Source organism: Mesocricetus auratus, unplaced genomic scaffold (assembly GCF_017639785.1).
Source record: "Mesocricetus auratus isolate SY011 unplaced genomic scaffold, BCM_Maur_2.0 Super-Scaffold_100010, whole genome shotgun sequence".
NCBI classification, from domain to species: Eukaryota; Metazoa; Chordata; class Mammalia; order Rodentia; family Cricetidae; genus Mesocricetus; species Mesocricetus auratus.
Window position 1 is genome coordinate 64,545,954 of NW_024429194.1, and position 17,577 is coordinate 64,563,530.

Consider the following 17,577-nt stretch of genomic DNA (forward strand, 5'->3'; position numbering starts at 1 on the left):
TCCTTTTACAAAACTTAACAATATTAAAGTTAAAATCCTGACCCTCCCAATAAAATAAAATAAAATGAATTAAAATAAACCACTCCAGTTAAAAGTTATGGCTTCAAAGTTATTATATACCTAAGATATGCTGACCAAATCACCACCCACAGCCAGGCTTCTAGAATTCATTAAATACTACACTTAGGTTAAACACCATATTCAACTCAGATTGCTCCCTTCAGTGGGGACCCTGAAGTGGATGCGAATCTCTCATCTCCCCTCCACCCTCGTCAGAGAATCCCGTACAAGAAGGCTCATGCAGATGCCTCCCTCCCCCCCTGGCTCCCTCCCCACTCCCTGCAGCCCATCCCTTCCCACCCCAAACCCACCACCACCACCACCACCAAAAATATACACTGCAGTTTGCAGAATCTGGGGTGGGACAAACAGATGTCACATTCCAATCCGAGTTCCAAGTCTGGCTTCAGATCCCTGGCCCTTCCTCACTGCTGTTGAGGAAGATGCCCCTGGGCTGGCTTATTCCCCATGGCTGATGCTGAAACACAACACCCAAGACTTGCACGACATTCTTCCTTTCTCTGCTCATATCCCCACCCCCCCATTTTGACCCAAAAGCCTCTCCTACCATGGACAAGTGGGCCAGCTTTGGTTCTGGTCTGAGTGGAAGAGGAGGGCCTGTGACACAGGGTGGGCTAGAAGCCTGTTGAGTAGAGGGCCACCCTGATAGGAGCGAGGGACAGGAGGGACCTTCAGGAGGGCACCAGGTTAACGAGATGCTGCTCACGGAGACAGGTGCCAGCACTCAGAGACAGTATGGCCACCACACCCTGGCCTGCACATGCACAGAAAGCTCAAGCAGATAAGTGTGCACCTACAGACACACATACACACACGTGTAAGGGCGTGGCACAGACCAGGCACAATGTGGGACACACCTCGGCACATGCACACTTGGCTGGACAGACAGGCAGCAGGTGGTCTCTAGTGGCAGTCCCTCCAGATGTCCATGAGGAAGAGGATGGTGTGGCTCAGGACTGCCTACTGAGGGGCTACACTCTGGTTCCTCTGAATACCGTGGTGCCAGGTAGACTGGTTCCTGGAGGAAAACCTGCAGTCCAACAGACCACAAGGTATAGGGGCTGCTCCGGGGAGAGCCCAGCACCCCTTCACCATTCCTGGCTACAGGTCAGATGCACTGGGTTTTGTGTACTTCCCACTGCAAGCAGTTCGACTTGTGGCATCGAGTTCTCTACATAATTTGCTCTCAGAGTCTCCATGCCATCAGGAGGTAAATATAAAAGTGTCTGTGTCTCAAACCCAATATGGGAGTGTGCGAGTCTCCCAGGCTCTGTCCCTCTTGCAGGCCAGGACTCTGGCCAGAGGGCTGGGCAGAAACAAGAGGTAGGCCTCCAGTATGCTTGCACGGTGGCTGTAGTCACCCTCACTGCCCAGGTTCTTTGTGTAGGCAGAGGAGCAGCTTAGATCTTCACGTCTTCCTGCACACTCAGCTGGGACAGAGTCTTCTTGATGCGCAGCGCTGTCAGGCGGGCAGCACCATTGGCGTACCAGCACTCCCGCATCATCTTCCCCATCACCCGCAAAGCCTGCAGAGAAACCCACAGTGACCCACAGAAGCCTTGGTCACGGGTGCTGGCTCCCTGCCGCCTCCCTGCCAGTCAGGTCGGATCACAGTGTTTTGCAAGCTTTCTTCCTCGGCTTTTCCTTCCCCAAGGGGCAGGTGTACAAGGGAAGGAATGGCAGCATCAGAAGGCTGCTTCTTTTAGCTACACACTCAGCTAAATCCACTTCCAGGTGCCCAAGGTACATTTTGGGAAATACTTTTCCTTACACAACTGACAGGCACTGAATAAACTGTGAGCCTGGAACTGCGGAAACGCCCCCTAGCGGCCAGGCTCTTTAAGAGCGAGGCAAGTAAGTAAATAGGGAGAGGAAGCCTTTACCCACCCTGCAAGCTTTGCAGAATTAGCAGAGCTTAGACCTCAGAGGTTCTTGTTAGCATCCTAAAGTTAAGTGGGTAAATGAAAGGGGTGTTAACTGGCTCCACTATGGTACTGTCCACAACCTACTCTGGATGTGAAGTCAGCACAGGAAACCTCGATTATAAGTTTGGCAAGAGCTCCTTTTCTTGCACGCTTCACTTCCAAGGGAATTCTCTACAATACCAGCAAAGGGACTCAGTGTTTAAATGAGCACCCCGTATCTGAGATGCGTGGGACAGGAAGTACTCTGGACTTGGGACCCTCTCCGAGTCTGTAATATCTGCATGTACATTTACACAGAGAAGGAACTAGGGCCACTTCTGAGTGAGGACTCACCCACACTTCCTATCTACTTTAAACTCACAGTCTCAAGGTGATTCTATGTTAATATTTTCAGTGTGTCTGCATATGACTGTGACCCATCACATGAGGCTAGGCATGGAATTTTTCTAGTTGTAGCACAATGTTAATGATCAAAAGGTTTTGTATTTTGGATTTAAAGACAAAAGATATAATCAAAAGGCAAACCTGGGAGTTGGCCCACTAAAAAATAAACAAAATCCCTGCTTCCAGTAGAGAAACTCAGCAGATGGAGGAAGTCACAAGAGTCAAGCAAGTGCCTACCTCATAACTCTGCCACCAGTTGGGGACGTTGGGCCGTAACTTCTGGTCACAGACGACCTTTCTCATCTCCTCAATGGAAGGGTCGGAGGGCACTAAGTCGTAATACGGCAGTTGATATTCTTCATGGACTCCTAGGAGAAAGGAAAATAACCTAGTCACCACAGAGGAAAGACAAATTACTTCAAACCCAGTGACGCTCATGCTGTGAGCTGTGTAACCATTTCTCACCAAGATAAACCCAGTTCCTCTGGAGAAGGCTGCTGACTCCAGGCTGGCAACAAGCAGCACCCAGGAGCAGAGCCACACACATACACACATGCTGGCTTCTAGTTCCAGCATGTAGGAGCTGGAGAGGAGTACTGTGAGTTCAAGCTAGCCTCATAACCCCATCTTCAACAGAAACAAAGTAAAAACAAAATCTGACAAGCATAGCCAAAAAAGATTTTGATTCATTAAAAAAAAAAAAAGGCACAGAAAATGTCAAATTACTAGGGTCACCTGAGCATTTTCCAAGTTGAAAACTTCTAAATAGACTAGGAAGTCTGACAGGAGCAATCTTTGATTTTATTTTACTGAATGTGAGGGCGGTCTGGCTTCGACATCTGGACTGCCAGGGTTGACTCAGCTGACCTGGCTGGCTAGGTGGGTGTCCCCTTCCTCCCTTACCGCTAAAGCTGCTAAACCTTCCCCATACGGAGGAGGACCAGTCTTCAGTCAAGTGTACTCAAGCAGCTGTTCTCCCCTGCTACAACCTCCAAACAAGCTCTCAAGGTTCTGTTCTGTTCTTTTCTTTTGGGACTGGGTCTCTCTACTTAGTCCTAGCTGTCTTGGAACTCACTAAGTAGACCAGCTGGCCTTGAACTCATAGATCCTCCTGCCTCAAGCATGGAGGGAACAGTATTTTAACTCTTCAGTTCACAGTAACACTAGAAAAAGAGAGCCCTGTCTCTGTCAGGTGCTGAGAGTGAAGTGGCTCTTTTGAAACCCCTGGGTGTTGGGAAGGAGCACGTCCTCCTGCACTTCCTGTGCAAGCATGCCCTGTGGGAAGCAAACAGGTAAAGCTGTACTTCATTATTTTCCCTTGTTTTGGTTTGAGCAGGGGGTTCAGGCTGGTCTTGAACCCAGAGTCCCCAGTCTCAGTTTCTGAGGTGGGCTAAGGGCGTGGGCCGGCATATCCCCTGGCAGTCTTCCTTCACAAGAACAAACACAGCTGATTACAGGACGTAAAAACCTTGAATGAATGCTGGCATATTGAATTTTTAATCTCTGTCAACATCATAAAGGGAAGGACCAACATTCTGTACTTTGTATAAGATACCCAAGCTCATGGCCATGAAATATTTTTGCTCCAAATAAAAAAATTCCCAACCTATATGTGATTCTAACTGATACCAAACTACCAATCCACAGGAAATATCTGGAATACGAGGCCACGTGGATTGCACGAGAGGCAATCTATGAGACTACAGGGCATTTGACTGGATTCTCCAACAGAGGGAAGTAAAGAAGGGAAAAGTGGAGGTAAACTTGAAGAGCAGAAAGACTTCAGGGTATATTAGCTGCAATGAAGGCATCTGCACTCCGATTTGAATTTGTGTGTATTGTCAAACCCAAAGCCTCGCACAACTGGACAAGCACTCTGCTACTACTTTACGACAGTGTTCCTTTTTGTTTTCCACATAGAGTCTAGCTACATATAGCCTAGGCTGGCCTCAAAATGTCAATCCTCCTGTCTCAGGCTCCTGGGTACTAGGATCACAGGTCTGCACCACCACAGCCAGGCATTAGACAAGTGCTCTACCCCAAGCCACATCCATAGCACTCTTCCCACCGCCTGACAGGGTCTCACTAAATCACAGGGGGCCTTCAACTTGTAATCCTCCTGCTTCAGGATCCCATGATTTACTCTTAGAGTGAAGTAACTGTAGTGTTTTAAATGCTTATCCTTTAGATTTACACATAAGAATCCATAGTAAGTGCAGAGCAGTGAGGTGTAACGCCTTTTATCCCAGCACTCAAGAGGCAGAGGCAGGTGGATCTCTGAGTTCTGAAACCAACCTGGTCTACAGAGTGAGTTTCAGGGTAGCCAGAGTTACACAGAGAAACCCTGTCTCAAAAAACCAAAAAGGAATCCATAATAAAAAGTTACAAAATCCAAAGCCGGGCACAGTGATGCAGACTTGCAGTCCTAGTACCGAGGAGACTGAGGAGAAGTAAGGGCTCCAGATGAGTCTGGAGTGGAGCAAGACGGTTCTACTCTTCTCACCTTGTCCATTCAAACAACAAACGTCCACCGCCCTGCACTAAAGGGCTACCCTGTTACCCTGTTTAGTTATTTTTGGTGTGTGTGTGTGAGAGAGAGAGAGAGAGAGAGAGAGAGAGAGAGAGAGAGAGAGAGAGAGAGAGAGAGAGAGAGAGAGAGAGAGAGAGAGAGAGGGAGGGAGGGAGGGAGGGAGGGAGGGAAGGTGGTGCACACAAGGAGGTCTGAGGACACCTTTTGGGAGTTGCTGCCGTCTTACTTTGGGTTCTGGGGCTTAAAGTCAGGTTTTAAGGCTGTAATACAAGTAACTTTATCTTCTAAGCCATTTTGGCAGTCCTCAGGTAAAATTTATTCATTTGTTTGTTTGTATATTTGCTAATTGGTTTTTCAATACAGTCTCTCTGTGTAGCCCTGCAACTCACTCTATAGACCAGACTGGCCTCGAACTCAGAGATCCACCTGCCTCTGCCTCCCGAATGCTGGGATTAAAGACATGTGCCAGTTTATTTTAGCCGGGTGGTGGTGCATGCCTTTAGTCCCAACACCTAGGAGACAGAGGCAGGCTGATCTCTGTTTTGAAAAACCAGAAATGAAAGAAGATTTATGTGCCTGAGTGTTTCCTGCATTGTGTATGTGTACCGTGTATGTGCCTGGTGCTGGCAGAGGCAGGAGTCAGATCCCCTGGATCTAAAGTCAGGGATGGCTCTGAGCTGCAACATGAAAACTGGAAACCTGGGTCCTCTCTAAGAGCAATAGGTGCTCTTAACCACTAAGCATCTCTCCAACCTATGATGTAAGAATTTAAAACAGAATTTGCTTTGGTAATAACTATCTGAGGGGCAGTTGGGAGCTGAAGCTCATGCCTTGGCCTGCTAGAGTTTCAGCTATGTGACCTTCATACATTACTTAACCTTTCTCTGATTCATTTCATTCATGTACAAAATGAGGATAAGACTTGGATCTACTTTACAAGATTGCAGTGAAGACAGTAATGAATGATGAAGACTCGCTGCAGTTACTGCATATTGAGCCCTAGTTTCTGGATGTCACTAGAAAGAAGACAAAAACCTCTTCACAGTATAAGCGTTGTATGGCAGGGCTAAGTAGACAGCTCAGGGCCTGTGTGTAAGCATGAGGAACTTAAGTAACAGCTAGGTCAAACAACAGCTAGGACATGTCTGTAACCCCAGTGTAGGAGGATGGATAAAGACAGGAGGATTCCAGGAACACCTTAGCCAATCAGTCTAACTCATGAGCTCCAGGTTCAGTCTCAAAAACATGAGGTGAACCTCTGGCCTCCATATGCGCATACCTAGGGGAACATGTACATATCACACACACACGCACATGTATGTATATATTACATTCTAGCACTACCACTGAGCTACACTCTATCTCCAGAATTTTTCTAACCAGCTTTACTTAGTCCCACTGATCACAATCTAAGAGGAGGCCCAAACCCATGAATACCCAAGTATCTCCCCCATTACTTGCATCTAACCACATACATCATGGCCAGAAAAGGGTAGGAACAGAACGAAGGGCTCCACTGGAAAACCTACCAGCTATTTTTAACCCAGCTACTTCCACTGCCCTGGGACCTTTCATCCGAGGTGAAAGGCTGAGGGGAGGCTGGAGAGGCTCTGGAACTGGAGCACAGGCTGAAATATTTGGAGGCCATCATAAAACACTCACATAAGCTGACAATAAAGTGTTCCTGCTAAATCTGATGCTACCTTTTCTCCAAGCTTTAACACAAACAAGCAACTGTAACTGCCAGGGTTTGTTTTGTTTTTTAATTATGAGAGAAAAAAATCATTTAAATAAACTCCTAAGCATTCTTGTCAACCAAAAAAGCTCCACTCTTGGTGCAAGGAGGAAAAACAAAGGTTCTCCAGAGATGTGGCTAGGCATGTTGTCTGGAAGGCCTACATGTTAGAACAAACCGCCTCTGATTCCTTAGACTCTGCCTTAACCCTGGCCCATGTGCATCCTAGGGATTCTCCTCCACTGTGACTTAAAATAAAGACAGTGAAGGAGAGGAGAGGGGAGGGGAGAGGGAGGGAGAAAAGGAGAGTGTGTGTCACATGTCTAATGAGCTATTCCAATGGTTATCACAAAGAACAACACTAGTCAACAAGCTGGTCCCTGGGCTTGGAGAGTATGGAAGAGTCTTGTCTAATATGAACAAAGCCCTGAGTTCATCCCTAGCCCATGCAAATGAATAGAACACCAAGCTGGCCTCTCATCTCAGCACAGCTGGCTGTGGAGAAGTGGGGCACCAGCACCACTGGGTAATTCATAATCCTGAAAGCCACAGCAGGAATAGACGGTACCTCCAGAATTGCATCTTCGAGCAATCTCCCAGTATACTAGTCCAAGAGCATAGATATCAGCACACTTGAAGGAGTCAAAGTGCTTCATGTTGATGGTTTCATCAAGTACTTCAGGAGCCATGTATCTGGAATGGCAAGAGACACAGTTACACACAGCACATGAGGTCTGGATGTGTAAGAACACTACTCCAATGCAGCTCTTTGGGAAGCAGGAGTGAGCACTTGTCTCTACTGCACAACCTACTTTGGATTCAATGCTACAAGTTTCAGCCTAGATGACTTTTATTGGAGCCTGTTTGGATTTCTTGGCAGAGTCTATGTTGTAGGACCATACAGGTAGTGATAGCAGGTTGCTACTGGAGCCTTCTTTTTATAGGGGAGACACAGTGTGTGGAATTTCTGTTATCTTACCCAGTTTCAGTGTGTAATTATATGATGTAAGATGTCCCACCTACACTTTGGAGCCCGGGTAGATGCACTCTCAGGTCAAAAGGACAGAAAGCTGCAGCACAGACCTTCTCTTCCACCTTCCATCTTATGACGTCAACTATACAGTTCCTTCCCTTCTCAATGAAGTGGAAAACAGGACATAACCCTTCAGGTAGCCAGTCCCCAGTCTTCATTAGTTCTGCTGCAGGCTGGCACCCCTGCTCTGTAAGCTCAAACACAGTACATTCCCTGCCTCTTTCAAGGGGTTCTGCAAGCCACCTTCTGCACTGCAGTGCTGCTACTGTCCCTAGGCAGGACTGGTGCCTACCCTTCCAAACCCTGCTCCAGAATCTATTTTTTGATTTTTTTTTTTTTTTTTTGGTTTTTCGAGACAGGGTTTCTCTGTGGCTTTGGAGGCTGTCCTGGAACTCACTTTGTAGACCAGGCTGGCCTCGAACTCACAGAGATCCACCTGCCTCTGCCTCCCGAGTGCTGGGATTAAAGGCGTGCGCCACCAACGCCCGGCTATTTTTGATTTTTTAAGACAAGGTTTCTCTGTGTAGCCCTGGCTGTCCTAGAATTCGGTCTACAGACCAGGCTGGCCTTAAATTCAATAGATCCATCTACCTCTACCTCCCAAGTGCTGGGATTAAAAGTGTACACTACCACTGCCCAGCTTCTTTTTTATTTTTAAATAGTTATCTTCATTATTTGTGTGTGTGTGTGTGTGTGTGTGTGCATGCACCCAATGAGACCAGAAGAGGATTCTGGATATCCTGGAGCTGGAATAATAGGTGGCTGTGAGCCACCCAACTTGATATGGCTGCTGGGAACCAAATGTGAGTCCCCTGCAAGAGCAGTATATGCTCTTAATCACTGAGTCGTCTCTCCAGGGATCCTTACCCCATTTTTTGAGACAGGGTCTTACTATGTGTTTGAACTTACAGAGATCTGCCTCACTCTGCCTCCTGAGTGGATGTGCAACCAAGCCAGGTCTCCTGTTCCAAATTCTTTCTCCATTGCCCTTTGCCAGGGCATAGTACACAGTTCTGTGGAGCTTATGCTCCTGGCACTAGTGCTTGTTAGATACTGCTGTGCAGTGATCCAAGTGAGGAAGGGAAGACCAACATTTGCCATTCAAGGACAAGGAGGCGTCTCCTCCTCCATCTCCTCTGTGTAGGGCGTTCAGGCTGATGAGTGAGGCTGGAGCCTTGGCCTTCCTACCGTTTGGTTCCCACCCTCTGATTTGGAGCAATGTCAATGGTGTCAGAAACTGCGTCGTGACGGACAGCCAGGCCCAGGTCTGCGATGGCACACATGCCATTCTTCTTCACCAGGATGTTCTTTGACTTTAAGTCTCGATGAGCAATTCCGGGCTTCCCTGGCAGAGACAAAACCAGGCGCATTTAAGGTTGATGCATACATGGAAAATGCATTAGATTTTGAGCCAGACTCTGTAGCTGAGTCCTGGCTCTGTCTCCCACAAGCCAGTGATCCCACGAACAGCTCAGCCTTCTCTTCTGGACATTAGAATAACGGCACTTGACAGGAATGCGGGGAGGATAAAGCATTCACAGAAGGAGTTGACATACCTCAGAATGACATGGCTATTGCTGTACACTAAAACACCACTGCTCACCAGCCCCAAAGAGCCCACATGGGTCAGGTGGACAACTGAGCACACACAGCTGATGGTTCTGGGGAGTGCCATTAGTCCTATAACACTAGGGCCCGACTATCGTGCTGGCTTCCTACCACACCTAGTAAGAGCCACTGCCCAGGGCCAACCATGCGGCTAGGGTGAGTCCAGTGTCTAGAGTCAACAGGACCATCAAGCATAAAGCCTGGGTCTTCTCCAGGAAGTCTGCAGACAGGTGGGCCCCATGTCTTGTCACAGTGAGACATGCAAGGCAGTGCCCGACCTCAGCGTGAGATTACTACACTCCTGCTTCTGATGCACTGGCCTCTTCTCACTTCCATTCTTTCACAGGGCACCCCAAAATGCTGTTAAAACCACTGTGCCACATAGTAACAGCAGCCAAGCCTTCACCTCAGACCTTCCCTAGGGGAAGGCTAATGACAGAGCCAATGGAGAAACAAGCCCTCTTTAGCTTTGTTCCTGCTCAGATAGTTTGGCACCCTGTTCCTCAGATGAAACTACCATTCCCAAAGTTTGGATCCAGCGACCTTAGAGGAGGACCAGACGGTGATGGACAGGCCTTTTTTCTCAAACTTCCTGCTCCTTAGCTGAGTTCACTACCCACCTTGAGTGCCCACAATCTCCATGTGCAGGTGTGCTAACCCACTGGCTGCAGACAGGGCCAGCTTAATCATCCCCTCAATGGTCACTGTGTAGCGGTTCAGGTAATCAAACAGGGAACCATGCTCGTGATAGTCGGAGACAAGCCACAGCTGGGTCCAGGTGCCATTGTCTGCAGAAAACGAAGAAGGAAAGAAGGTCTGAACAGAAGGAATGGTGAGCAACAAGGAAGAAGGCCTGCAATGTCAACAATGCCAGGTCCAGGAAGACCCTTAATTTACACTTTTTTGCCTCTGTATCTCTGGCTGCCCCTTGAGCCTACTTCCCTATAGCAACCTCCAGGGAGGTCAGGGGACAGCATTTCTTTTTTAGGCCTGCTCCCTTATTCAAGTGAAGTTGTTTGAAAGAGATGTCCCCCAATAGTCTTGGGCATCTGACTACTTGACTCCCACTTGGTGGCTGTTAGGGAAGCCTAAAAGGTGGGGCCTTGCTCCAGGAAGTTATGTCACTGGGGGAGGGCTTTGAGGTGTTCAAAGTCCTGAGCCACCCTTCCGCTTGCAGTTTAAGATGTGAGCTCTCAGCCGCTGTCCAGCTGCCTCTGTGTCACCATAATGGACTCAACTCTGAGCAGTGGGCACAAAGGAAACTCTGCTCTAAGGTACTTTGGTTGTAGTGTTTTATCGAAGCAACAGACAAACAAGTGACTGAGACAGCTGGGAACACTGAAAAGGAGCAGGGTCAATTCTAAACAATACAGCATTTTACTGCAAACTTTGTGATGTGGGGCAGCCAGGAAAGAACAATGTGTGCTTAGGGAAAGCAACAGGTTCCAACCCTGAGGTGAGGCTCACAAGGCTACACTCACCACTGCCAAGGAGGAAGACCTCAAAGGCCTCTCTCCATCCCTGAATGCTGTGTAACCTTTCGATTGCAATGTTTCTTTCCAGCCTGTGGCCATCCTCAGGCAAGAAGCCACGATGACAGCAGGAAGATCTCCTTTGTACTTTGTGCTGTTATGGAACCAAAAATGCTTTTCCAGGCAAGAATAGTCCACTCTGAAGTACTCCCAGGAAGCCCATCTTGCCCTTTAGCAAAGCAATGGAAGGTGGGTAACAGGCCCTGCATTCTCTTTTTCACCTGCGGCAGCAGGAAGGTGGATGGGAGAGGAAGGGAGGGAAGAGAAGGGCCAGGAATCAAATGAGGCTACGCTGCTGTCACTGGGAAGATTAGAAACTGGACTAATAGCTTCCAAATCCTAGGCTGGTGCTAGTTCCAGGACATCACCGTGCATAGATCATGATAAAAAGGCAAGAACAAAGGAGCCTGACTTCCCCGCTCCCTGACCCTAATGTGGTGACACCAGCCAAAATCACAATTCACATAATAATCAATGGACAACAACTGCTGGAAATGTCTGCACCTTGGCACCTCTGACGACAACAAGGGCCACACTCTAACCAGTAACTACTTTCTGGTTTGTTACAAGATAGTTTGCACCTTCCAAAGATTCTAGAACATTTGGAAGAGCAGCTGCTTCCTCAGAGGGCTAACACTCTCTCTTCTTCCCTTATATTTGAACCTACAACTCTTCAGCTTGGGGGCAGCTGAGGCCATCACCAACCCCACAGCACCGTGGGGAATGAGCTCTGTTGTTGTCTTAGGAGCAAAACCAAAGCTTAGCATTTCCCACAGACTCAGTGGACACTATCCCCTAAAGTTATTGTGACACAGAGCGAGCTGTGTCACAACTGCCAGACACTTCTAAAATATGACCCAGTTACCTCACAGTTTCTGTGTTCCAGGCATATTACCTGCCAGGTATCTGTCCCCTTGTCCCCTCAGAACTCTGTGTAGTTTGTTTTTATGATTTGGAAGACTGGTAGAGGCCTTCTGTCTCTTTTGGACAGCGTTCTAATTATTACCTCTGTGTTCAGTATCAAATGCAGTCCTCTCAGTGTTTCCTTAAAATGTTTGCTGTGCAAACTTGAGGACCTGAGTTCGGATTCCCACCACTCATATAAAAACCAGGCACTGTTATGATTAAAAGCGTGAGGAACCTTAGCGCACTCCATGGCAGGTGAGGGTGACTGAGATGGGGGACAAACATGCTGGGCAGACAGAGCTTAGTGAGAAGTTTCATTAGAAAGGGAAAGGGGCGGGGAGAAAAGAGGTGAAGAGACACAGAGACAGAGAGGACAGAAGAGAAGAGGGAGGCAGGAAAAGTCCTGTCTGCCCCAGGGGAACAGCAGGAAAGAGAATGGGAAAGAGAGCAAGTGTAAGTGGGCAGGGAGGGGCCTTTCTTTTAAAGGGGTCCTTTGCACCTGTGTACTGACCAGGGTACTGCCTGAATCCTTACAGGCATGATACATGTTCCTGTAACACTAGCATTGAATCGGGGGTGGAAACAGGAGGATCACGGGCTTGTTGGCAGCTAGTCCAGCCAATCAGAGAGCTTTGGGTTTTGTGAGAGACTATCTCAAAAAATAGGGCAGAGAACAATACAGGAAGACAAAGACATTGACTTCTAGCCACCACCACCACCATCACCACACACACACACACACACACACACACACACACACACACACACACACACACACACACACACACACACACCCTACAAAAAAGCCCAGTGTAACCTGGTCTCTGTCTACCCCTCCACTGTTTCCCTCATGTTAACTGCAGAATCATGTCCAGTTTTTGCTGCCTCTGTCAGGCTCATATGTGATGTGCCTTCAGTATCCCTCATCTAGACTGGCTTGGCTTGCCACCTACCGTCAGTGGTTAGTTTATCCATCAGTGAGGTCCTCAAAATAGGGATGCGCCTGGGCACAAACAAAAGCCTTTAAACTGTAGCCAGACAGCTGAGCATGGCCCACACATCTGTGGATTTCAGCATTGGAGAGGCTGAGACACAACAGCTATCTGAGGCCAGACTGTACTACAGAGCAAGACTGCCTCAACTCCCACCCTCCCTAACGAAGATGCAAGAAAAGAGAAAGGAGAGAGGGGGAAGGGGAGGGGAAGGACCAGCAGCAGCAGCAACTCAGGGGCCTTAGGCACACAACAGAGCAAACCCAAGCTCCACAACTACCAGGTAACACTCGAGGGACAGGAAAATTTTTGTTTTTGGTGACTGCCACGACAAGTGTATTTAATGCTGGTTGTGTTGTAGAATGTGACTGTATGCATTTGTGTCACCATTCTTCCCTGGGAGGGCGAAACCATAATTCCTTATTGTAGGGATTTTCAAAATAAACAAATGGGATCCCCCAACAGTGACCCCACCAGGAGCAGGTCTGAGAGAAAGTCAAGGAGGAGGAAGCGTGTGCAGGGTGAGGGTGAGTCCCTTACTACCCGCTAATAACGCAGGTTTCCATGGGTTTCTCAGCAGAAGAGGCCCATATTTTAAAAGTCTTACCCAGACTCCTCTGTATGCTGCAGAGCAGCCAGCTCTCTCTAGTGCCCCCTGCCCCACGCCACCGACTTTGGGACACTTTGTACCTTTATTGTCAGCAGCAATAAATCCAAGGATATTTTCGTGGCGCAGCATGACTGTCTGGTAGATCTCTGCTTCCCGGAACCACGACCGCTCTTCACGAGAAGAGAAGATTTTCACAGCCACATCACCACCTCGCCAGCGGCCACGCCATACTTCCCCAAACCGGCCCTTGCCGATAATCTCTTGTAAAACAATGGTTCGGGCCACTGTGCGCTGGACAAAAAGGGGTAACCCTGTGGGCCAAAGAATGAAGAGAAATCTGATGTCACAAATGTGCTAATCTTTGAGCCTGCCACTCAGTATATGTCTCTAGATAGGCCCTCAACGAGGTGCCTCTCCAGTCTCCCCTGGTCCAGTAGCCACAGAATGTTACAGCAAGACTCGAGCCATGCTAGGATCAGCCAGTGGGCTAAGAGCAAGAAACATAGAAAAACACATGTGATTAGATGTCCCTTAGCCAAGAACTTCTCCAGTCTATGTGGATGAGAAACCTGCATGTAAATCTTTGACCACATTTACCAACTCACCAGAATCTGCTTTATGCTGATGGTAGCAGAAAATGGAAGTGGGTCTCCTGAGGTGGACTTTGCCTTCCTGGTCACCTTGCTCACTAGCCACTAGAGGGCGGTGCTGTGTGGACAACAGGACCTATGGTCTAAGTTGATAGGGTACCCAGCTCTCTAGAAGAGAGCATTACTCACAGGAAGGCCCCAGGTGTAGACTGGAGACTACAGATGTAGACTGGAGACTACCCATATTAATTCGTGACTCACTTTACTGTCTTGTAGGGCTCATCACCACTCCATTTGACTCATTCAGGGTCTATCTCTCTGTCTATCCAGTCACCCTTACCATCATGACTGACTTTATTTTCTTCCATTCCCTCCTGGGACCAAATAACAGCTGTTAGTAATCCCTGGGTTTGGTGGATTTGCTGTGTGCTTAATATGCATGAGGCTCTATGCTAAGGGTTTTACATAAATTACCTCATTTCTTCATGTTCAGTAAGGCAGCATTGCCATTATCCACATTGTATAGACAAGAAAACTAATAAGGCTCAAAAGGGAATATTATATAATTCGCTCAGATTAACACAAACAGTTAAAGGCAAAGCAGGAATTAAACTCTAGGACTTGACTCCAAGGTTCATGCTTTCAACTGGATAGGACTGCCAAAAGTTTCTCTAGTCAGACCCATCCTTCCCCTCAAGCTTGTGCCCTGTCCTACTCTGCCCCCTTTTAAAAGACTTCCAACTGGTTTTTCCACCTCATCTTACCCTGCCATTGCCCTACACACCCACATACAGCCCTGCTTCACCCCACCCTTTCTAGCAGGAGACTGGCAAGTAAATGGATCCATCCTCCACACCACTGCCAAAATTTCATTTCATCCAAAGGGGAAAAGAAGCCTTCGTTTGCCCACGTGAGAACTTTCAGGAAGCTCTGATCTGCAAGACAAAGAGTGGCCCATAGCCCTGGTTACTGGCCTCCTGCCTCTGCCTGCTCTAGGCATACCATGCCCGACTCCTTATTGTGAGTCTCTAAACACACTGCGAACCTTCATGACTTTTTGTTTTTTGTGTTCGAAGTCTGTTCTGCGGCCTGGAATGTTCCCTGCCTGCTTACCTCACTTACAATCTCAACCTGTTCTTCAACACCTTTTCTAATGTACATGCTTCTGTAAGATTCTTTAATCATTCCATCAGCCTATCCAATCACAGGCCAGTTTCTTTTTAATCTTTGTTTCGAGAGGGCATTCAGTATACACTTGTTAAAAAGACCCAGAAGTAATATCCATAAAGTCAGCATTATTAAAAACTCAACAGCCAGGCTAGAAATGGCTCAATGGTTAAGTCAGGCATGGTGGCTCACAACTTTAATCCCAGCACTGGGGAAGCAAGGATCTCTGTGAGTTTGAAGTTAACCTGGTCTATGCAGTGAGTTCCAGGCCAGTCAAGGTTACACAGTATGATCTTGGAAGAAAAGAATGAAGGAAGGAAGGATGGAGGGAAGGAGGGAGCAAGGAAGGGAAGGAGGGAGGGAGGGAGGGAGGGAAGGAGGGAGGGAGGGAGGGAAGGAGGGAGGACGGACGGACGGACGGACGGACGGACAACCATTCTTCCAGATGATCCGAGTTCAGTTCCCAGCACTACAGCAGACGGCTCACAAAGTACAGTTCCACTAGATCTGACCCCTCTGGCCTCCAAGGGCATCTATTCACCTGTACATAACCTCTCCCCCAACAGACACACACAATTAAAAAGAAAACTAAAAACAAGACCAACACCTTGGAAGCTCTGTACATGTTATACCAAAAATGGACTAAATTACCCCAGGGGAAATAGTCATTAACTATTTTAGTCTAGATAAAATGTGCACCAAGACTCCCCAACCTCAGCTGGCTGGGATCTGAAAAACCCTGGGACACTAAGACTATCTCTCCCAGGCACTTCCAGCCACTGCCCTGCCTTTGGTGGAAAAGCACACGCCAGATATTTTCTAGGTTTCTAAAAATATGCAGCTTTTAAATATATTCATGTTGGTGCTCTCTCCTGCTGAGCTTCATAGCGGCAAAACCACTGACATTCAGGAGATGTCAGGCCTCACAGGACTCCCTGTGTTCTCAGACGGCATCTGGCCATGACTGATGGCACAGCCTCCACCGTAACCACACTCCAACCCAGGGAAACAGAGTCACACTGAGACCTGTGTTCCAGCTCACATGGCAACACACTGCCCTCTCAATGTTTCTCTGTGCTAGAGAAGAATGGGATAGCTCTAAAATGATCATTTGTGTCCACTACAACAGTAGCCACACTCTTAGTCATATTCACATTTGAGTTACCTGGGCCGGGTTTTTGAGACAGGAACTCACTATGTAGTCCTGGTTGGCCTGATACTTGCTAGGCAGCCTGTGCTGGCCTTGAACTTGAGGCAATTCTCCTGCCTCATCCTCCTGGATGCTAGTGCTGGGGATTACAGATGATTTCAGCTATGTTCTGTCACACCCACACATTTAACTTTTTCTGTTTTTGTTAGCTGAGACCTGAGCAACCTCAGCTCTCTATCCTGAGTTCTGGTTTCATGTCAAGGCTCAGAGCTGAGTTCAATGCCTCATCTAAGAAAGCCTTGGACAACAACAGGCACTACAGGAAATGGAGGCCAAACTATGCTGGAAGCCCAGGCTGCCTTTCCGATAACTCTCACCAAAAGCCCATGGGCAATGGAACAAGTCAATGATTCACCAAATCTTCACTCTAAGCTCTGCTCAGTGTCCTCAGACTCCCCTTGTGGCAGCTCAGAGATCAATGATTAGCTGTCAGCAAGCACCTCACAGGGATCTGGCACACTCCTGCCTCTCAAAAGGAGCCCTTAAACTGAGCATGCCACTGCTCAGTCAGAACCACCTCAGTCTTCACAGACACAACAGCTACAAAAGCTGGAGAGGGGCAGAATTTCTGCAGGAGAAAGTTTTGCACTTGACCTCTGGAATCTTGGGGAATGAAAGATTTTCGGTGTAGCCATTATCATATCTTATTACATGTCAGACTCCAGATGAGGGGAATTATGAAATCAAATGACTCAATACAGCAGGGCCCCCGGCCTTCCTCATAAACACTCTCTGTTGCTGGGAACCAGCTGTGAGGGCCAACAAGCTCAGTGCCCAGAGAACCTAGTACCTGAGCCAGACCCTGACGTGGAGAGATCGTAGACAAGATCCTGCAGTGTCTTGTCTTTGGAGAGACACATCTCACACGAGGGGTCCTCCATGTCCAGTCTCTGGCGGTTGTGGTAGACACGCTGGTGATAGTTGATGACAAGGAAAACAATGATGATGATGAGAAACAGAAGGAAGACTGGGCCAGCGATAATGCCCACCAGCTCCACAGGGCCCCACATGGAGGGGTGCTCAGGTTCCTTGAGGTGCCCTGGGAAAATGAGTGAGAGGAGAGAAGAAACAGTAAAAACAAGAGAATGCTGTGGCCCAATTTATCCCTGAGACTGCACCTCACATAAGACCCTCAGTTGTAGGTTTCTTCTGGTCTTCCTGGACTAGCCCATGCGTCTCCTCTGGTCTTCCTGGGCTAGCCAGTGCCTCAATGTTCTCAAATGCCACTTTTCACTAAGTAAAACACCCCTCCAACAGTGAAACCAAACCCACTC

At 48.0% G+C, this 17,577-nt stretch overlaps 1 protein-coding gene across 1 annotated transcript in view; it reads right to left on the bottom strand.

The window, feature by feature from the left end:
- Positions 1-360: 360 nt before the first annotated feature.
- Acvr1b (activin A receptor type 1B) overlaps positions 361-17,577 on the bottom strand; it is a 38,417-nt gene continuing 21,200 nt past the window's right edge. Inside the window, exons 3-9 of the mRNA XM_005067263.4 lie at positions 17,094-17,342; positions 13,417-13,647; positions 9,917-10,084; positions 8,877-9,033; positions 7,224-7,348; positions 2,628-2,758; positions 361-1,607 (exon numbers count right to left, since the gene is read on the bottom strand). Of these exons, the coding sequence (XP_005067320.1) occupies positions 1,482-1,607; positions 2,628-2,758; positions 7,224-7,348; positions 8,877-9,033; positions 9,917-10,084; positions 13,417-13,647; positions 17,094-17,342 (1,187 nt within the window). The 3' untranslated portion in view covers positions 361-1,481. The remainder of the gene's footprint in view (positions 1,608-2,627; positions 2,759-7,223; positions 7,349-8,876; positions 9,034-9,916; positions 10,085-13,416; positions 13,648-17,093; positions 17,343-17,577) is intronic.